Genomic DNA, 22,600 nt, shown 5'->3' on the forward strand with positions numbered 1-22,600 from the left:
AATGATGTGTTTTTAAAAGAAAGTCTGAAAATGGACAGAGCACTAATTAAAGATGTAAATCCTGTCCTCTGAAGATGCACACTTCCCTCCCTCCCCCCCCTCCTTTCTTCCCTCCCTCTCTCTCTCTCTCTCTCTCTCTCTCTCTCTCTCTCTCTCTCTCTCTCTCTCTCTCTCTCTCTCTCTCACACACACACACACACACACACACATGCCCTTTCCAGCTATGAGAGAGGGATTGATTATGCTGTCTGAAGATGCCCCCCCACACACACACACATACGTGCCCTTCCTGGGTATGAGCGAGGACAAGTGTGATGATCAAGACAAATCCAGAGGACAGAAAGGAGCCAGCATTTGGCATATCTGTGGTACCATACCAGCCTGAGCTTGACAATAAAGGCATGAACAATGGAAGATCCAGGAAATGCTACAGGAAGAGTTGAGTCGGTATGTGCAAATTCAGCTGAATTCACTTCAGGATCCAACTCTGGCTTCAAAGTAAAGCAGGCTTGACATTTCCAGAAGGCAAAGCCTCCCTTGTTGGGTTGGCTTTTGCGAACGCCACTGGTGGAAATCACTACGCTGGTGTGGCAGAGAAGGAGCAAATGAGAACTTTAACGAAACTTGGTGATGCAAAGCGCAGCCCCTGCCTCAAGAAACAGTGGTCGGGAACAGTTATGCAAACATCCACAGTCACACAAATCAAGATACAGTCACAGTTCAATGCCCTTAATGACACAGGATGGAAACATGATGAAGATGGCAATAGTGAAGTGGAGGTCTTTATGAGGAGTCTGAGAAGCTGTCAGGTGACATCCTTAGCTCTTGGATGTGTGGATGCTAGTGGTATATTGATACTTTGCTAAAATGTTTTATCTGATGGCCACAGGGATGTTAGGTTTAACCTAGAAATGGGGCAATGAGTGGCTGTTACAGGACTGGATTGTCTGGATGTAGATCTGCAACATTCTAACTTGTCACAGCTCTAATCAGACATGCAGTTTTGCAGACTCTGGTGTGTGTGTGTGTGTGTGTGTGTGTGTGTGTGTGTGTGTGTGTGTGTGTATTCTGGGGATTTGGACTTAACTGACAACACATACCACATTAGTGACAATGGAAAGGTGAGCTGCTCTGATGAGAAATAGAGCCACATTCATCTGCTGTCCCAGTACCTGCTTGGCATAGGGGATCCACAGGTCATAGAAAACTCATGAAAACACCCACTGCTGTCGATGGTACTGATGGTGTAAAAAGAACTCACATTGCAAGCTGCAACTTTTATTTAGAAATCAGTTTCCCATAGGTCAGGAACAAAATATTCAATTTTTATTAATAACAAAAACATTAAATAGAAATAAAGTGAAAGGTGGAAACCAAAGGCTATGGAAGGAAATGCCTGTAGTAATGTTGGAGACCTGAAACTGTAAGTGTGGCAACTCTACTTGCCATGCCTCGAAACCCCTCTATTTTTGTTTGTTGTTGTTTCTGTTCTACACCTCAAGGGAAAAGTTCTGCAAATTTTGAGGGAATGGGAATGAACAAGAATGGGTTAGAGCCTTGTGAAGATGAGCACCCCAGGAAGCCTGGTTCACAATGATTCAGAAGTTACCCAACAAAGGAACAGACACTGGGGAGCCACACAAACCTGGTTTGTGGAATGACTCACAGGTGCCCTGTGGGCCCAGTTTCTTAGCTCTGCCAGTGGCACTGTGGGCAGGGAGTGTGCCCAAACCTTCCTCTGAACACACCAGGCCAGGGGCATGAGCTCTAGGCTGTCTTGTAGCTCTAGCTTTGCCTGTGCCAGGGCTCTTCTCTTGTGAATTTGAGAAACAGGCAAGCCCTGCTTCCCCGCCCTCCACACTTCACACTTGCTTCCGTGACCAACTGATCACCAACTTCACCCCAAGGAGCAGGAGCTCCCAGGATAATTAATTCCCCTCATATTATGCAGCCATTCACCGGCTTTTAATTTTGTAAAGTTTTTTTTTTTTTTTTTTTTTTTTTTTTGCAGGAGCTACACATCCTCTCGGTTATTAAATGCCAACCACATTTGTTTACAAATAAAACCAAGTTAATTAAATAGTGTCTACATTAGCAAGTGATAAGAGCAGCATGGTCTCTGCAGGCAGAGCCCTGAGTTAACCTCCAGTTGTGTGCTGGAGAAGGGCCTTTCAGAACATTGCAGCTGGAGGGGGGGACCATGTCCAGCAGCTTACTCCCCAGCTCTGACACACTGTTGGAATTCACATAACACCTGGACAATACTGAAACATATGCACTTTCCAGCAGGGAGGCAAAAGGAAGGCTGTCCACTGTTGCACCTCCTTCCAAGACACATTTGGCTAGTGGCCAGCAGAAGGAACCCACTCTGGAGTGCAGGCATAGATTCACAGTGTCTTGTTCCCTCTCATTTCAGATAGACGGGGTCTTGGTTTTGTTCACAGTTGTACCCTCATAGTGTCTGTAAAATCAGATGCTCCCAGAGAGAAGAATCACATGTCAAGATTTAGAAGTCTGATCCTGCAGCCAAGGTCAGTAAACTGCATGGGGAACCTGCAGGAAGGGAGAACTTGGACTCTGACTGTAGGCTTCAGAGCAGGACCTTGCACCTAGTACCCTTCCCCAGCCTGTTAGTGTGCATGGCCCTCTTGCTACACATCCATTCTATAGAATGAAGTCCTGTGACACATTCATGACCTCGAGCTTCCAAATGATGTCACAACAGGCCGGGACTGGTTTTCTTCTGTCCACCCCTCCCCCACCCCAGCTGGCTGTGAGCAGTAAACAGAGAGGAAGAGGCAGCCAGTTTCTGGTTCAACCAAAACGTTCCTACTTAGAGGGTACCAGAGGGGCAGTGCAAAGGACTCAGCTCTGGAAATGATGGACAGGTTGGTGGCCACATCTGCTTCCTTGGGGCCAGGAAGAGCCCTTAAAGCTTGACCTGTTCATTCTCTGTTCAATCTCTGGTGCCACACAACACTCCCAGCAGATGGCTACAAAGCCACCCTGTGTAGAGGTATCCTGTCTTTAGGTGTGAACACGCTGAGGCCCCTGTGTGCTGAGGTGTCCTGTCCTGTCTTCTAGATGTACATGTCCTGTACCCCTTGTGCTGAGGTATCCCGTCAGGTGTGAATGCTCTGGGGCCCTCCGTTCTGGGGTATCCCATCTTCCAGGTGTGGACCCTTTGGGGCTTCCTGTGCTGAGGTGTCCTATCTTTCAGGTGTGGACGCTCTGGGGCCCTCCGTTCTGTGGTATCCCATCTTCCAGGTGTGGACGCTTTGGGGATTCCTGTGCTGAGGTGTTCTGTCTTTCAGGTGTGGATGCTCTGGGGCCCTCTGTTCTGGGGTTTCCCATCTTACAGGTGTGGATGCTTTGGGGATCCCTGTACTGAGGTGTCCTGTCTTCCAGGCATATTTGATCCCTGCATCCCTGTCAGCTGCTACCATGAGATATGCCCCAGAACTCAAGAAGTCCCCACCGCATCTGCTGAAGAAGTTTGCAGGTAACATGGAAGAGGCTGTCTGTTGGGGCTGTTTTTATGGAGGATTTGACCTAGCTAGTCTGGTCAAGGGAGGCAGGGAAGCATGTTTCTAAATGACCTAAGGAGCCATGTCAAAATCTCTAGGTCTTCAGTTCCATTACAAAGGGACCTCTCGTGTCAGTTTAAGGAACAACAGGGAATTACGGAGCTTTCTGTCTGTCCTTTATACTCTTCGGTTACTTGAAAATTCTTATCTCAGAGTGGCTTTTTATTTGATCAAAAACATTTTTCAACAAGGAATCACACATGGCCTTGCTGCTTGGTTTGTAAGCCGGCGTTAGACGCTTGACCCTTGGGTGGGAAGCCATGCAAAAATGTGGTTTTCTTGAAGGCAGGCTGAGGGTACTTGGTATAATTGCAGTTACTTTAAATTAGGAGGAGAAGCTTCTAGAATTGGATGCTTCCTGGGAGGAACATCAGATCAGACCACTCGGGACTGGTGAGAAGGAACTCTTACCTTCCTTGCCCAGGTAGAAGTGATGGAATTTTTTTTTTTTTTTTTTTTTTTCCCCAACTGAACATGCATTCGTGTATTGCCAGTATGCTAAATCACCGACATGGAGGGAACAAATTTAAAAAAATATGTCCATCTTTTGTTTGTCTCCCTTGGAAGGCAGGCCAGATTCCCTGAAGGGGAGCCAACTCCTTCCTGGGACTGAGCTTGCGCCATAGGTCTAGAGTGTGAGGGGAGGCTCAGTTACAGTGGGGTTGGGGAGAAACTCTGTCAGTCACCCTGGGGCTGGGCACCTCTGCAGGTAGAAGACTCCTAAGAGGATTGTTTGTGATTTCTGATTCAGAACAAGCAAGATAAGCTGATACAGGCAGACTGGGGCCACTGAGAGCAGCTGGGCCAACACTGTACTTGGCTAGGATTGAGTGCCCCGCCCCAATCTCCCAGTGGGAAAGCCATGGCTAGAACAAAGGGTGAGAGAACACAGTCCTTAAGGCTCTCATGAGCAGCCCCCTTTGGTGTCTGTTTATGGCCATGAGCCTAGAGCCTGGGGGAGCTGTCTGGATGGGGTAGGAATCAGTGCCCACCCACTTCTGCAAAGGGTTCCTGGGAGCCATTGGACCTTGGCCCTGAATACATAAGCTTAGGGCTGGCATACCCCACTCCAGGTGTATGGGATCGGGTGAGAGGTGACCTCAGGATATGGGGAAGCTGTGTTATGGGTGAGGAGGCTGTCTTAGGGGTGCATGCAGGTTTATCTATGAACTGTTGAGCTGAATCCCAGGGTCAGGAGAAGATCTCAACTTGCTGCCTTGCTTTCCTGGTATTTCCTAGCTGTGGACCTGTGTGCTGGCATTCAAGCTTGCGCCATGATAAATGAATAGGACAATGTTGATTCCTAGGTGAAGGGGGCTGCCTCAAAGGCTCGTTGAGAAACTGTACAGTGACGAAGTTAGATTGTGTTCCTACAATGTCAGAAGTTCAGAAATAATAATAAATTCACAAATTTCAATAGCTTCATTGGCAGACCTTGTCTGGTACTCTTATTTTCCTGGCCAACTGAACACAGGTTCTTATATTTCTTATTGTCATGATCACTAGTGTCGGTTTTCAGATCACACATAACACAGTAAATGCATCTCTTCATATGTATATTACAGAATGGCTATAATGGGCGCCGGAGAGTTGAAGGAGTCCAAAGAGGGATGAGTACCTAATCGAGCATGCTGACAGAGATGCAGCCTTGAGAGGGGGAGGCTGGGGAGGGGCGGCTGGGGGAGGGGAGGCTAAGATGGTGAACAGTGTGATTGGAATGTGTCTGCTGTAATAGTCAAGCTTCAGAACCAGAGTTGAGCTGCAGGGTCAGGTATGGTGGCCGCTGGAGCAGTGAAAGGTCAGACCCAACAGTGAGCTGATATTCGATAGGTGGCTGTATCAGCCAGCGGGGTCCTGCTGAGCTGAAGCCCCTGGGACAGTTGGGACAACGGGCCAGTGGTTCTGTTGCTGCCACAGTGAGTCTTACCCTTCAGTGGTCCAGGTGAGGGAGTTACACCCTTTCCTCTGCTGTGTCCACTAAGTTCTTGGTCATGGATTTCCTGGTATGATTTTAATGCCCCCGTGTGCCCTTTTCACCTGAATTTCTTTCCATAGTCTGTGGACATACCGCCCCTGTCACACCTGGTCCCATCTTGTTTATTTTGAAAAATGTATAAGGATGATGTCCTTCCTATTCTTAGAGATGAGTCAGTCTGTGCCACAAATGGGGCTGGCCATCTGTCCACCCAGGTTCAGAATTACCCCTAAAGAACCACTGCTTTACATAGTGGGGTCCCTCAGAGCAGAGCCTGATCTCCTCACAGGGGAGGCAGAGAGGCTGTGGTAGGGCACCTGGCAGTGCTGAGCCCCAGCTGATCCAGCCAGCCTATCCTCAGCACTGCCTGGTTTTCTGGCTGGTCTCCCAGGGGAACCCGTGGATGCCAAAATGGCTCCTAGGCCAAGCTCACATAGTTTACCCGGCTCTCCCCCACATGCATGAGTAGGATGTGCCATGTCTGAAACAGACAAACACCTTGGTGTCTTTCCACATTGTCAGAGTCATTGATTACAGTACATGTACAAGGTATGTGGTAGCTGCAGTGGCAGCCATTTACCAGATATTGGCTTTCCTGAGCCACCCAGCTAAGGAGAACACAGGTTTCTTATACTCCTCATACCACACATCTCTCAGTAAATATATCATTGGCTCTCTCTACGTATGGTATGCACGTGGGTTACCTGATGGATACTAAGGGTTAAGGAGGCTGTGGCAGACTTGCCAGAAGTTTCTGGAGTGACAGATAGAGGTATGAATAGAGTCTATGTTGAAAACAAATCCAGGAGAACTGGAACCCATGGGTCACAAGCTTGAGAGTTGAGCTGTGGAGTTGTCTGGCTGCAGAGGCAAAAGGGGAGGACCAGGTTCAGTTGAGAGACAGCACAGAGTAGACAGCGAGTCCATGCATGGGACACCCATTGAGTAGGTCACACCAGCAGTGGGGACAGAACCTGGCAGCTGGGGGGTTTTCTGCCTGTCAGTCCCTGACTCACACAGACATCAGCCCACAGGGCAGTGGGGCCACTGTCACTGTAGTGTGGGGCTCAGGGGAGGAAGTGGACTCCTGGGTCTGGTGTGTCACATAAGTTCTTGGGCCTAGTTTCTGTGATAAGATTTTAATATGTCTCAAATATACCCCCAGTGAATTTTTGGAGTGGCAAGGGGGTCTGAGAAAACAGTTCTATACGGTTTATGGAGTAACTTGGAGCAGACCACAAATTGATCAACACCCTCATCTCTGAGGGCTCTGTGTGCCTTCCCGCTGACCTGCTGACCCGCTGACCCGCTGGGTGTGAGTCCTACCCTCCCCCAGGCACACATTTTCTATCCTCGGGTGGCAGGTAACCCACAGCCATCTTCCCAGCCATTCCATGACTTTGTGAACTTTGTGATTGCCCACTGTCCCCCAGGCTCTCTGCATGCTTGATGGCAGGGCCTTTATTGTCCAACAAGATTTGATAGGCTTTGTGTATGGTTGTCCAAAATAGGGAGACTGCTGATCAGCTTCCCTGAGACAGGCTAGGCAGAGGCATCCTCCAGAGCTCTTGTTCATGTGGGAAAGGGAGGGGGCATTGAGTCCTGGTGTACATCCTCTCAGGCTTAGCCTTTGTCTGCCTGTTAAGTCTAACCTCTTATTGCCTGGGAGTTGATCTGCATATTCAATTAATGTTGCTTCATTCAATGTTGCCATGACGATGGAATTGTTTCTGTAAATGGCAAAGCACTATGCCAACGGATACCATCTATGCTCCTTCGTAGAAGCCTGTAGCAAGTGTAGTAGGCCCAAATGACTTGGGCTGTCACTTCCAGAGTGAATGGACCCAGGGACACAGTGTCCACACACAGGGCATGATGACCTTCCTGACAATTCCTCTGAGTCCCGTATAGGAAGGCAGTTCAGGAAGGCAGTCCACGAAGAAGGCATCTCTAGGGAAGTGGACTCTGGCACCTGTGTCTAACTCCTAACCAAGGAGACACCATGGTGATAGCATTTTGTGTGTGTTCATGTATGCACATGTGAGCACCTGTGTGCACAGATGCTGTGAGACCGCCTGTGCCTGGGCCTCATCTGGACTAGCTGACTAGTTATCCCAGGATCCTCCTGTCTGTCTTCCCCAGTGCAGGCTAGCCCCTCTGGCCCTGGGATGATGATGCACTGCTGCCTGGTCCGTACAGTCCTCTGTGTGGCTTGTTCACCATTTGGTCCAGGTAGCTGCCTCTGCCACTGAAGGACCATGTTTCCCAAGTCAAATCAGTTTGTGATGGAAGTCCCTCCACTTGCCTGTCTTCAGTCTACGTTACAGTACATGGCCACTGCTGTCAAGTTCAGGGGGACAGAGGGGGGGGCAGAAGTCACACTCAACTCTCCATCTTTTGTAATTGTCTTTAAGGTTTAATTTTAGTTTTAATTAGGTGTCTGTGTGAGATCCTCTGCAGCTGGACTTAGAGGCAGTTGTGATTTGTCCCACCGAGTGCTGGGAACCTAACTTGGGTCCCCAACTAGAGTGGTCTACACCTTTAGCCCCTGAGGGATGCATCCAACCCCCAGTGTGTGTTCCTTTAGATTCAGCTTCTAAATCCAGGAGCAATCCTTAGCCCACACTGCTGGTTAAGCTGGTGCCGTGACTCAGTGTGCATATGGCACATGGTAGCCTGGCCACACCGGTGGTCTTATGTTAGCCCCTGCCTGGGGTGTCTTATCATCCTGATGTTCAGAGGCCCTGCATTGTGCTCTGTAATTAACTTTATATTATTTTGTTCAGGAATTTAATTCATATCCTAGTTTCAAAGCCAGATTCGAATGAGGAACAATGGGACTAACGACACCTCAATTCAATCCGGCAGATTCCCACTCTGACCCACCGCCACCCCCACCCCTACCCCCCACTCCCCACCCCCCCACACTCCTCCACCTCACCCACCCCCCACCCCACCCCTCCACCTCACCCACCACACCCCACTCACCCTACCTTCTCCGCCCCCACCATGTTTTCTGCCTGTGTCTGTGCCTTGCAGTGTGTGACATCCCTCTCTATGAAATCTGTGACTACAACATCAGCAGGGACCGGTGCAAAGACCTCGGGTGCTGTTTCTACAAGGGTGTCTGCTACGAGAAAGCTGTTCCCAGTGAGTACAGGGGAAACCACACACCTGCCCCCGTGGGTGTGAGACTGTCCCTACCAAGGCAGCTGGTGGGACAAAGGGTGATGCTGGCCGCAGCCAGCTCAGAGTCTGATTGGGCAAGGCTGTGGTGTCCAGCCAAGGACTGCGGGGACAGCTGAGAGTCACTATGTGACTGGACTTCTCCAGATCATTTTAGCACCACACGGAAACACAACACAGTCCTGAGATCAGGCTTGGGATGTCCAGGGAGCCGTAGGGCTGGTTTCTCACTGTGTCTCTCCTGAAGAGCCATTTCTAGACATAGCAGGTGTCTGTGGAGAACAGGAACTGGAATCCTAGAGAACCAGGTTGCCATTGTGAAAATCTGTGTACATCCTACCTCTTGGATATATGCTCACATGTCAGGACTTTGAGAATTTTCTAAAGTAATGTCTCCAAACTTCATTAATTCCTCTTGGAGGCTCGTGTGTTTCCTTACTCTGTTCTAGAAAGGTAGCCATGGATACACCCATTCTTAACTTCCATCAGATAAGAGAGGTGGACACTCTGAGGCCTGAAGACCACACTGGCTGTGCAGCAGGAACAGCCAGGAACCTTGGTGTGCTGCCAGCCTGTCCTTTCCTTATGAACAGAGCTCCATGCTCCTCCTACTGGTAGACCGAGTCCCTTAGACAGGGCTGTGTCCCCTGGGTACAAGACTTGGGAAGTCAGGGACCTGCCAGATATGCTACCCCATACCAGGTCCTCACAGAAAGAGCTGGAGAAAGGCAGGCAGGGCCACACCCACTTACATCCATGTCATGGAGACTGAGTATTTAGGCAGATGACAATGAAACCCAACTTCTCCCAAAGAGGCCACAAAGAGCACCACCATTAAGCAGCAAGGACTTCCTGCTGACAGCACCTTTGTTATGACTTGGGAAGGCTCAGGAGGACCCTCCTCAATCAGGGGAGGACTGACCCTAGCACACTAGGACCCTTTTTCTGTCATCTAGCAGAAGCAACCAGAGCTATTGTCTTCTTATCAGAGACAAAATGGTCATTATATAAAGTTTTTTTTTTCAGTGTTGGCAATGGATCTTCATGTATGCTAGGCTAATGACCTGCCTAAAATTCACCATTTAAAAAAAAATGCAATTCAGTGGGTTTTAGCACATCCACAAACTTATACAGCTTCCTACACTTTCTAATCTGAGACCATCTCATCACACCTGTTAACATCCATTTCCTAATATGTCTGTGGATTAACCTGTTCCAGATACTTCATACAAGAGGAGTCACACCTTGTGTGGTTCTTTACTGGTGTGACAGCCTTTCTCTGTGGTGTGTGGAGTGTGTGTGTGTGTGTACATACATGCATACATGTGGGTGGCCATGGAAGTCAGAAGAGGGTGTTGGTTCCCTGAACTGGTGTTAACAGGTGGCTAGGATCTGGGTGCTAGGAACCAGCAGGTTTTCTACAAGAGTACTTTGCATTCACTTTAAAAAGAATCTTTTAATTTTTTGAGATTAAAATATAATCATAACATTTCTCCCTTCCCTTTCCTCCTTTCAACCCCTTGCTCCTGTACTGCCTTGCTCTTTCTCAAATTCATGACCTCTTTTTCTTTATTATTACACACACCCAACACACATCACACACCTTCCTAAATATATAAATATAACTGCTCAGTTCATACAGAGACACTTACATGAACATAATTTCAGGGATGACTTTTTGTATTAGTCAGTTTGGGGGTTCTCCCCTGGGAAAGACTCTGTCTGCCTGTCAGCATTCCCATTCCTTCCACTGTAGTTCTTTATTTTTGTTCTTTCACTCCAGCATGTCTGTTGCTAATGTCTTCACTCAGATCATGTTTAGGCAGTCATGTTGGTGAGATTTCATCCATGTAGCTTTGGCACGGTGTCACAGCAACATTCCTGTTCTTCCGGCCATCCCCCTTCCTGCTGGGATCTTTAAGCCTTGGGGGGAGGAGTTGTGGTGTAGGTGCCTCACGTGGTCACTTGTTCCTGCTCTTTGATTGGCTGTGGGTTTCTGCCAGCAAGCACTCTGAACGGTTGAGCCATCTCTCCATCCTGCCACCATGTGATCTGAGATAGTCTTTTCTCAGTGAACCTGGAGTTCGCTGATTGGCTAGATTGGGTGGCCAGTGAAGCTGCAGCATTTTTCCTACCCCCACTTCAAACTTTATAGCAGTCTGTCTAATTCTGTATCAGCTTGACACCAGCTAGAGTCATTTCAGAGGAGGGGAACTGGGAAGTTGCCTGCCTAAGGTTGGGCTGTAGGCAAGCCTGTAGGGTATTTTCTAATTTAGTGATTGATGTGAGAGGGTCCAGCCCATGGTAGGCAGTGTCATCCCTAGACAGTTGGTCCTGGGTTCTACAAGAAAGCAGGCTGAGCAAGCCATGAGGAGCAAGCCAGTAAGCAGCACCCTCCATGGCTTCTGCATCAGCTCCTGCCTCCAGGTTCCTGTCCTTAGTGCTTTCAAAAATGAATTGCCATATGAAAGTGTGGGTGAAAAAAATCCTCTCCCCTCCCCAAGTTGCTTTTGGTCACAGTGTTTCATCACAGTAATTGCAACCCTAACACAGTTTTGGTATTGGTTTTGCAGACATAGAAAGTAAAAGACTGAGGAGGTCATGGAATCTTCCTCTGTGGTTTCAGAGAGCAGATGAGGCCAAGCAGTGTGTGGCAGAGTTGGAATCCATGCAAGGAGTTCCTGAGAGGCCATGGTGTGAGACCATAAAATGAACCCTGTTTTATAGTGGATACACTAGGATATTGGAGATATCAGGATTGTGGGACTTTGGCCAAGGAAAGCTGCAAACATGGAGTAGAACCAGCCTAAGAGAGAGGCTGTGTGTGTTTTGAGTAGCATGGCTGGAGGGTAAGGCTATCTAAGTTCCCTAGAACCAGACAGTTTCTTTGTGAGTCCCGGATGCTGCACATGGAGTTGCAGGATTTGGTGTTTATCCTGCTGGAATCTCATCTTGTTTGGGCCTATTCATTTCCCGATATCCAGATTCTTCCATTTTTGAATGGACATATTTATTCTATGCTGTTGTATGTTGGAAGTGTGTAACTTGTTTTTTTATTTTATAGGAGCTCACAGTTAAGAGCTTGCCTCTAGTCTCAAATGAAATGTGGACTTTAAACTGTTATAACTGTTAGGCTGTGGGGCCTTTTGAAGTTGGGTTGTATCTTGCACTCTGAGATGAACCTGAGACTTTGGGGATAACAAGTGGAAGGTTATGATTTAAGTGGTGTGTTTGGACATCAAGTTAACAAGTCTCAACTGTCAACTCAATGAGCTCTGGAGTCATCTGGAAGATGGTGTTTGAGTATGCCTATAGGGATCATCTTGGTTACATTAGTTATGACAGGAAGACTTGTCCACCGTGGGCGGCACTGTTCCCTATGGTGGGATCCTGGACTGTGTAAAGAGGCAAAGGTGGATGTGGATGAAGCATGGCCAGCCCCTGGCTTCTTGACTCCCTACCACGACGTACTGTACCTTTTGAGCTGTGAGTTGAAATAGATCATCCCTTCCTTAAGTTGCTTTTTGTCAGGGTTTTTATCACTCAACAGGAAAGTGACTAAGAACGCTTCTGCAAATGAGCCTGTCTGGAAAATTCTACATTCAGAGCCCCTCAAAGGTCAGAGAGACCAGCATCCAATTTAATAAGTGATTTCATGTGTTTCCATAGGACCATGTGGGGCATACTTGATTTCTAGTTCAAGCCAAGAGCTGGAGTAATGATCTCGGTTGCCCCAGTGAATGGGAACCCACGGTGGGGCCTAGGTCCTCTGTAGAAGTGTACCCACGCTGTCACTGCTTTTCATCTGCCATATCCTCTGGACATTTTTCTGGCAGATTCTGCAAGATACTGGCGGTTTTGTGAATGTTGTGTGTGCTATCACTAGTCATTCACATGAAAACAAGCCCTGGTCCCTGTAGAGTCTTAGCTGTACCACACCTTCAGGAACCCAGGAAGCAGCACAGGCTCTCAGGAGCTTCTGTTTGGCAAGGGGCCACACCATTATCCTGTGGCAACAGATACAGACCTTCTGCCCATCTTTCTTCTTAGTAAATGAGTGTGTGGGCTCTGCTCTTTCTCCACTTCTGACATCTTCCAGGTTGCGAGGTGGGGCCATATGTAGGAAGATTCTGGGCGGCGAGCCCTGTGTTCGGGCTCTCACTGTGCCCTCAAATTATTTTTCGTTTCTTTGACATCTTTCTCATTTACGGCAGCAAATGAACCTTTGTGCTGTGTAAGTTGTAGGATTCAGTGACAGGGTATTATGAGTTCTTTGTGCATATAATTCCATGTTATGAAAACCTTTCACCGACTTCTTAAATAGGCTGGTTTGAAGTGCACATTGTGTTACAGCATATCTGTATTATTAAGAATATGAACTTGGGGAGTTAGCATGAGGTCTCTCAGAAAGAAGAGGGGATGGGAAAGGAAGCCTTGCCTTCATTCTCCAGTCTTGATTTAGGACGCATTATTTAATGTGTCATTTCTTCTAAGATTTGGTTTTTCATGGGACTAGCTGAAATGATTTCAAAACTTTGGTTAATTGTGCTGGGGAGACATTGCTAAGCTGTTCCCTCAGGAAAATAACCCTTTCTTCTGCTCTCGCTGTCTGGGGAGAGCATTCACAATAAATAGCTTCTAACAAGCCACACATGTGTTTTCTCACAGCCGGATGCTGTGCAGAGGGACTCACAGGGTCCCTTCTCTTGCTTTTGCTGGCTTGAAAGCAGGGACAAGGGACTGCTGCCGCATGTGGGTGGTGCTGATAATAAAACATGAAATATGATGTGTGTGCTCTGCTCACATATGGTTCTGAACTTATCATGTCCGAAGATGCCGGATTCAAGGGTTTGTGGGGTTCCACCTTAAGGTCCTTAACTCACTCATAAGCACTTTCCCTTCCATTTGGTTCTGTGTGCTCAACATCAGGAAGAGGGCAGATCTCTGTGAAGCCCCACGGTATTCTTTGTGCTGTGATTCTATTATGCTGTAGTAAGTCATCCCCAAAAGATGGTGGCTCAAAGCAGCAGCTTACAGGTTTCACTAGGATTGGGATTGGGTGCTACAGCCACCAAAGCACCCATGACTGTCTTACCATAGCACCCATGACTATATCACCATAGCACCCATGGCTAGGTCATCATAGTGCCCATGACTATGTCACCATAGCACCCATGACTGTCTGACCATAGGGCCTATGACTATGTCACCATAGTCTTGCTTGGTTTGAAGTCTCTGCTTTTGGTAAGACTGGAAGAGCCAGTTTTTGGTGTCTGCCATGGGAGCCACTTCTCCCTGTCACAAGGGCTGCTTGAGTATCCTCTAAAAGCACTGAGAAAACAGAGTAGACACCATAGAGGCATTTTGGCCCAGCCCTGGGTTCCATTCTGCTGTACTGTCTTTAGTCACGGGGCAGCCATACTCACTGTGGGACCGTTTCTCCAGGCTGTAAAGAAAGATCAGGAAGTGACGTCGTGGAATATCCCAGAATTGCTGTGCGAATCCAGGATCTGAGGAGGGCACTTGTTCTTCCCTCCTGGTTTTTGAGTTCTCTGGGCAAATTTAAGCTTTAGAGAAACAAGCCATCTTGGAGGGAAAGGAACACCCAATAAGCACTTTGCTGTTGGCATCAACCTATCATTTGACAGCCATATCAGGTCCCATTCCCTCCAGCTCCTTCCAGGTGAAGTTTTAGTTTTGGAGTCACCCCCTCCCCAATATTAGCCACTGCTTACAGCGATCATATCAGTATGAAAATAGAAGGCTTACACTGACACCATAACTGCTCTGTTCAACTCTCAGCTTTCAACCCCTGCTCTTATGTAAGGGATCCCTGTTCTTCCCACTTCTAGAGAACCTCAGAGAAGTCTATTGCTCATGGATCCTGTTGGAATCCTGCTCATTGCCTAGGGGACAACTTATTCTCTAGCTGTGCTGCAATTTGAACTATGTGTCTGCCCAAAACATACGGTTTTTGGAGCTGGTAAATATGGTCTATTTTGTCAAGAGTTTGTTCCCATTCTGTTGGCTGTGGTAAAACATACTGACCAAAAGCAACTTGGAGGAGGAATGTGTTTATTTGGCTTATACTTCCAGGTCACAATTCATCACACTGGGAAGTCAAGACAAGAACCCAGAATCAGGAATATGGAGGAATATTGCTTGCTGGCTCTCTCAGGTTCTTATTCAGCTAGCTTCTTTATACAGCCCAGGACTACTTGCCCAAGGAATGGTACCACCCACAGTGGGCTGAGCCCTCTAAACCAATCAACAACCAAGGAAATCCTCCACAGGCATCCTCATAGACCACTTGATAATGACAAGGACTCCATGGAGACTTCTTTTGGTGATTCTAGTCTTGTCAAGTAGACAACTAACTAGGACAGTTCTCTTCTCAAAGCAACACACATATGCATCACTTTAAGCCACTAGCTTTTATTACATCCCAAAGATCTTATGTTCATAGTATAATATAAAGACACAATCAAACTTTAAAGTACATTTGTCTTTAAACATTTCAATGCTTGAAAAGTTCACTGTCTTTGGGGCTGAGAGATGGCTGGACTTTTTAAGGGCAATTGTTACTTTTGCAGAGGAACCAACCAGGACCAGTACCCAGCATCCACAAGGTGACTCACGGCCATCTGTAACTCCAGTTTTAGGGAACCCAATACCCTCTTCTGATCTTAGTGGGCACCAGGCATGCACTTAGTATATATACATACATGTAGGCAAAGCACTTATAAAAAAAATCTTAAAAAGTCAGATGTTTAGCGGGACATTGGTGGCACACGCCTTTAATCCCAGCACTTGGGAGGCAGAAGTAGGCCAGTCTCTGTGAGTTGGAGCCAGCCTGGTCTACAGAACGAGTTCCAGGACTCCAAAACCACAGAGAAACACTGTTTCAAAAAAACCAAAACCACAACAAAAAACAAACAAAAACCTGAGTTTTCTTAAAATGTCTGAAGTATCTTCTTAACTGTGGGCATCTGTAAAATGAAAAACAGTTAAATACTTCTCATTCCCAAAGAACCATGGCATAGGAACACTCAAACTCAAGCAAACCAAGATAAAGATTTTACAGTTCAATGTGTGGCATCTATCAAGAGATCACTCCTGACCTTTGGTACTAAAGGCAACCACACCTCCTCAGCTCTGCCATCTTCAGAACACACCGTTGGCTTTGCATGTTTAGCCTATTACACTCCACAGTTGCTGCTGTTTTTGGTGAACATCAAATGGTTTTGGCATCGCCAACATCCTGGGGCCTCCACTGCAATGGAGGTACCTCTAGCAATGGCCTCCCTTGGCTTCTCTTCAGAGTCTCTGACCTCAGCTGTTTTCCATCACTCCTTTCATCTTGCATCTTTTATGCTTTTGAAACAGTACCCTGTGGGTGACTTTTACACATTGTCCAGTTTAGCTTCCAACTTGAGATGTAGCTTTGGACTTCGTAGACATTAACTTCTAAGTATTGGTTTGGAGGAAATGTATGCCATGGCCCCAAAGAACAACACCTCAGTGGTGCTGATCTCTTATTCATCACAGCTGATTTTCCATCGTTAGCCTGGCCAATAGCCTGAATTTCACAATGGTGCTGATAGAGTATTTGGAACCTCACAAGCCGGGCCTCCATTATGTACCGCTACCCATAGCATTATTTCCCAAGCTCCCACAGCAACAGCTCATCAAGCTCTGAATACTCCGGTTTTTTGAGACAGGGTTTCTCTGTATTGCTTTTTTTTTTCCTGTCCTGGAACTCACTCTGTAGACCAGGATGGCTTCAAACTCACAGATTTACCTTCTTTGCCTCCCTAATACTGGGATTAAGGCATGCACCCAAAGCCTGGCCACTCGTTTGTAGCTCAAAGTTCCAAAACCTTCCACGATCCTGCAACAAAATAGTTCAAAGGCATAAAAAGCCACATGGTCAGGTCTGTCACAGCAACATACCACTTTAGTCCTGGTGCCAATTTCTCTTCTAGTGTCCTTTCTATTAATGTGATAAAAACATATTTTCTAAAAGTATCTTAGAGAAGGAAAGGGTTAATTTGACTTCCACTTCCAGGGCACAATCCATCACTTGGAGGAAGTCAGGGCAGGAGCCTAGAGGCTGGAACCATGGAGCAAGACTGCCTTGTTGGCTCATTCAGGCTTACACACAGCTAGTTTCCTTACACAGTCCAGTGAATAGAACCACCCATGGTTGCCTGGACCCCCCTATGGCAACAGTCAAGAAAATCCCTCACACACATGCCCACAGACTACCTTGATAAAGACAGTTACCAAGTGAAGACTCTTTGGGCAGTTCTAGGCTGTGTCAAATTGACAGCTAATGCCAGCTAGGACGAGAATCTTTGTAGCTGTGATTATTAAAGAGGCTGTCATACTGGAGTAGGATGACCCCTAGTCCAGCAGGCCCAATGTCCTCACAAGAGTGGAGACAGAATCACAGAGGGGCTGAAGATCACCAGAAACCTTCAGAAGCCACAGTGAAAGGGGTTGAGGACTCCCAGAACCTTTGCTGAGGATCAGGCCTGGCAACACCTTAATTTTTACCTGTGGTTCCAGACCTGTATAGCCACACACATCTGCTAGTCTAAGACTGTGTTGCAGATATGAATGTCTTTGAAGTTCTTTCTGGCTAGTTAGGGACACCTAAAAGTCATTTGAGGGAGGCAAAGGTAGGGCTTGCTTTGGGTGTGGCCAGCAAGATTGTTTCTTTCCCTTGAGTGAATGGAAAATGAAATAGAGAAGGATGTAATAATCAGAGTATCAACAATAATGGAACTTCTGTGCCCCACATGTGCCGAGAACGTTGCCCTCACACGACCCTACAAAGCAGGGGGATGGGGGAGGAGGTATAGTGCAGGAGGGGCTCTTCCTGACTGAGGCTCCACGGCATTGACCCCCCTGGAGGGGCAGGTCTGGCTGAGGACTGCTTCCTCCCATTTGTAGCACTCTAGGCCAGTGGGCAGTTGGATTGGTGGAGTGACAGTGAGCTACAAAGACCACGTGGGGCAGGGCTGGTGTCCACTCTGGGTGGGAGCCTCCTGACTGCCTTGGGTCCCGACACTAAGCCAGGGGCTTATCTCGCAGTTTATGTGCAGGTGTTTTCTGCCTTGATCGTGCTTATCGCGGGAGTCTTCATCATCGCCATCATTTACAGGTGGGTCCTCTCAGTTCTTCCGCGTGGGAGGAAGGGTGTGGGGCAGACACGTGATTCCTGTTGCCGCTTCCTCTCTCAGCCTGCCTCCCTCACCCCCCCCCCCCCCCCGCCGCCGCTCTGGGTACAGTCTCCTCTTATCAATGAAAGTGACTCCCCAGCATTCAGTGGGTGTCTGAGACCCCACTGAGCTCACTGGCTCTGTTGGCCTCTGCAGCCATGGGTCCTAAGACCTCTTCTGCTGCAGCACTCAAAGACAGCACCAGGGAGGGCCCATGGCTCATGCTAAGGTCTAAATGGGTTCTCCATTGTCCTTAAGCCCTGTTGTGACAAAATAGCTGACACCGTTGGCCTAAAGGAGGGAGGGTTCATTTTGGCTTACAGCTTGAGGGACAGTGCTGCCAGCAGTTAAGTTGGTTTTTACCACCTCGATGAATCTAATCTCGAAGTTCTATCAGATGTGCTCTGTGCCTTTGTTCTTTTTAGTGATTATAGATCTGTCAAATTGATCATACTAACCACCACAAGCCCTACATGCTGCTCTAAACCCTGGGCTGGGTCAGTCTGTGTATTGTGTATGGGACACCAGCGCTTGGGTGTGTCAGACATCCTTTCTCATCATTGCTGAGACTGTGAAGGCTTAGACCACACAGCTGGGTTGTGTCTGGGGCAGGACTGGTGTTCAGTTCAGCATCCATCTCTGGTTTGCCCGCTGCTCTGGAGGCTCTGTCCTGTGACTGGCACAGAGTCATGGAGAAGATTTACATACCTCACCTAGTAACCGCTCTAGTGGTTGCTAACACAGCCTGTCTATAGCACAAGGTGTATTTTCTTCCCAGGTTTTACCTTAGACTAAACTGAGACCGTGGAGCAGAGCATGTAGACCTCATTGCTGAGCCTGTGTACAGGGTGGAAGGAGCAGCTTCTATCTCTAGCTACTTGGCTGTGACCAAGGCTTTCTTTCCCAGGGTCATACAGGAGTATAAAAGAGAGACTGAGATTTCCGTGGAGTCCACACCATCGGGCAAGACCACCGAGGAGCTTGAGCAACCTTTTTTTCAAGAAACAGAGTCACCCAAGCTTACCCTTCCAAGTGACTCCTCCAAGAAGGAGACTATGGGGAGCCTAGTAGAAGGTAGGCTCATGTGGGCCGAGTCCGTCTCTGCCCTTGTGGTGTTACAGTCTTTGCTTAGTGTCTGTGATGGCCCCCAGCAATAATGGCAAACTCTGCTTCAGTCTGGGCAGGGTTCCAGTGTAACCAAGTGTGGAGGGCCAGGGTTCCTCTTCCCTCCCCCATTATGGTTGGCATGTGTCAGTACATCCTAGGGACAGTCCAGTAACACTTGCAGGTTCATCAGTCTCCTTCCTTGGGATCACTGCAGGGTGAGTGTGGCTGCTGGTGGCGAGGTGGTGGCTGAAGAAGGACATTAAGTAGTTCACTGCCTACTCTTGTTTATGGGAGGCAGAGTCACATCCTTGCCAGTGACTCTCAGGAGGCTGTGGAGATCTCTTGTCCCTTTTCCTGGTCTAGGTTAGAGAAAAGGATGTCCCAAACATGGCATCTTGTTGTGGGATGTGGGATGTCTCTCCTGATGTTTAGCCACATGGACTTGGCTTCACAGAAGTCTCCAGGGAAAGTGGGACCAGGGGGTCTTGTGGCTAGTCTGTGTACCTGAGGCTGCCTGCAGGACACAGGTTCATCTTCTCCTTTGTGCCTTCTGTGTTGAGACAGGCTATGGAAACCTCCTATTAAGGTTTCAGTCCCCAAGATGTTTTGGAAAACAAGGGTAGTACAGGCTACTCACCATGGGCTTTTGGGAAAATGCCTGCCATTTGTTTACTCCAAGCCCTTGATAAACTCTTCCAAGGGTGCTGAATGTCCCATTAGAGAAACACTCAGATTTGCTCCCTGTCATCTAGCTGAAGTGACACTCTCAGGACACGGAGAAACAGAAGAATAAGGAGCACAAGGAGGCAGCGTGTGAAAATGTCAGTGGTGACATCCCCAGTGGACGTGTGTGATGGAGTGGCCGCCTGTGAGAAAAGAATAAATAAAGGTATTTTGAGCATTGCTTCTTTCTGTCTGCTGCCCCCTCCCTGGCCATGCTACATCTTAGGACAAAGATTGTGCCTTTGGGTGCAGGCAGGAAGTAGAGTTTGGTTTCCACAGCTCCGCCTGTCATTAACACAGACCGCTAAACAAGGACCCTGTGCCAGCACAGTTGAGCCACACAGTTCCCTTTGCAGAAGACAGGGTAGGGTTGCCACACAGATTCAGGGAGTCTGTGATATCCCAGTGAAGCTTCCTAAGGATCAAGAGCTCTTCGGGGGAGGAGACAATCTTGCCACCAATGCTTCAACCATCTATAGTCATCTATAGCCATTCTACCAAAAGGCACCTAGCTTTCTCTGATGCATACCTGTGGTGAGAGGTTCCACAGGCTTCACAACCAGGGCCCAGAATGGGGGATCAGAGCACCCATTGAATGCTGGGACTCATTCATCTTGGGTGCTAGTTTCTTCCCCTTGAAATTGAGCAGCATCTATGATGCTAGGACCTTGGGCTCTGAACAGATGCACACAGGGTAGACAGACCAGACTCTGGGTTCCTAGATGGTCACTTTGACAAATCAGAATGAAACCCCCCAGAGGCCCTCGGGTGTCTCTTGGCTGTGGGTGTGGAGGCTGCCCCCATTCCATAGAGGCTCCTGTGGGGGCTGAGGCAGAGGGGGTTCTTCTGGTCCTTCAGTTATCAGTGGTACCCAGTTGGTCTTATCTCTTGGGTATTCAGCATGCCTTTGGAAAGGGCACATGTTCTAGGCCTAGCCTCTAGCCCAGTCTCTGTTGTATCACAAAGATGAACACAAGCAGGTGCACCAAGATTGTGTCAAGGTTCAGTGACTCTATCACAAGTGCAGGTGACGGGCTAGACTTGGGTGGAAGCTGCAGTCTTTGCCTAGATATTAGCATGCATTTAGCAGCTTGTGATGTGGGAAGCTGAGGTCTCCTTTGGTCAAGGAACAGTGTGGCAGTGGGGTGCACTCTCCCTGGCAGAAGAAGTGACAAGATAAGTAATCTACACATAGGAACTGTCTGACCACCTGGAGGGCAGGCGGTGTACACATCTTCAGCTGTGGACCAGGTCAGGGGTCTTCTCATACAGTAACCATCAGCCTGAGTTTACTGGGTTGATGCAGCCTCCTTGGGGTGAGGAGGGATTCGAGTCTTTGCTATGCAGCTGGGGTGAAGCAGATGTGGGTGGATGGGCCCATTTGGTCAGCTAAAAGTCAGCAGAATGCAAGGCTGGGTGAGGATTTCTTACCTGCTGTATCTGGACTGTGGCATTGGACTTGGGTTTGACTGGGCACTAACAGGCTGGCCTGGGGATAAGACCTTTGAGACTTGATTGAACTCCACATTCCCTTCTTGTCACAGCTGACCTTGGGGAAACCATGCCTCCATCATCATGACTACTTACGGGATACTTCCTCTTGCTTGTTTTCCTGACCTGTGACTGTTGGTCTGGAGGAAGGGGACAGATTCTGCATTTTTTCATGTTGCCATTGGTTGTAGGTCACTTGGGAAAGGGGGACTTGACATCATCAGTCCTTTGGGCAATATGCTTTTCATTCTTTGAGGGCAGACCTGAGGCAAGGTGGCTGGTGTGACTTGTCTTGTGGTGTGAGGTTAGCTCATCATACCCACCTAAGAGGCTCCAGAGAACTATGCTAGTGGCAACAGGATGGCCTCCCCCCCCCCCCCCCGTGACCCTGTACTTGTGACAGTTAGTGTCACAGGAGTGTCCTGTGCAGTTACCATCGTCTGTACATCTCTCTGGGGCACTGAGGCCTTTCAGTGGCTTTTCTACTACAGCTGCTTTACCTCAGGATGGCTGAGGCTATTCAGCTGGGGGACGAGTGACCTAGAGTGAGATAAATGTAAACCTAAGACCGTGACAAGTCTCCACACTCATCAGTGGACTCTAGTGACACTTTGTGCGTGAGGATGAGCAACCCTCAGGATCCACATTCCTTGTCCTTCCTTTGGTGCAAACACTGATGCCTGGTGGCATTTGCCTCTGGAAAAACGAAGGCTTGTGAGGCACATTTCATGCTAAGGCCTCATTCAGTGACTCCCTCTTGGAGGGATCTACAGGCTTTGATGTTCTGGAGCCTGGAGCCTGGTGTCTGTCACAGTGGCATGGGAGTTTCTCCAGAGAGCCTAGGCCACCCTACCCATGCTCAGTGGCCTGAGTGGCATCCCTCAATTTGTGAAGATTTTGCAGCCAACTGCTCTACAGCCTTTTAAAGTCAAGTTCCCTATATGTGTCCCTGTAGTTCACTATAATGGTGTCAAATGGCTTTGTGACCTGAAGCACTCAGCTACCCTCTGCTGGCTCCTTTGTGCCACCAAGACCAAAGTTTATACCTCAGTGCTGGTATGGGGCAGCAGGGCAGTGTGACCTCCAAGGGCACACTCGGCAGACCTAGGATTGTGAGCTCAATGTAAGTCACGTGACTGTGGGAGGCATAGAACTTCCCATGAGACAAGGTCAATTTCTAGAGTCATGTGAGGTGAAGGGACAGGGACTTTCTGTCCTTATCTGAAGTTTCCTGTGTGTGTGTGTGTGTGTGTGTGTGTGTGTGTGTGTCTGTGTCTGTGTGTGTGTGCCTGTGCCCATGTATC

General features: G+C 48.2%; 1 protein-coding gene across 1 annotated transcript; it reads left to right on the plus strand.

The window, feature by feature from the left end:
* Positions 1 to 2,825: 2,825 nt before the first annotated feature.
* Positions 2,826 to 19,667, plus strand: Tex29 (testis expressed 29). Its single transcript, XM_051181938.1, has 6 exons — positions 2,826 to 2,888; positions 3,409 to 3,502; positions 8,602 to 8,712; positions 17,848 to 17,917; positions 18,883 to 19,049; positions 19,603 to 19,667. The coding sequence occupies exons 2-6, from the start codon at positions 3,445 to 3,447 to the stop codon at positions 19,665 to 19,667; spliced, it is 471 nt and encodes a 156-aa protein (XP_051037895.1). The 5' UTR covers positions 2,826 to 2,888; positions 3,409 to 3,444.
* Positions 19,668 to 22,600: the final 2,933 nt, after the last annotated feature.

Source organism: Phodopus roborovskii, unplaced genomic scaffold (genome assembly GCF_943737965.1).
Source record: "Phodopus roborovskii unplaced genomic scaffold, PHOROB, whole genome shotgun sequence".
Lineage (NCBI taxonomy): Eukaryota > Metazoa > Chordata > Mammalia > Rodentia > Cricetidae > Phodopus > Phodopus roborovskii.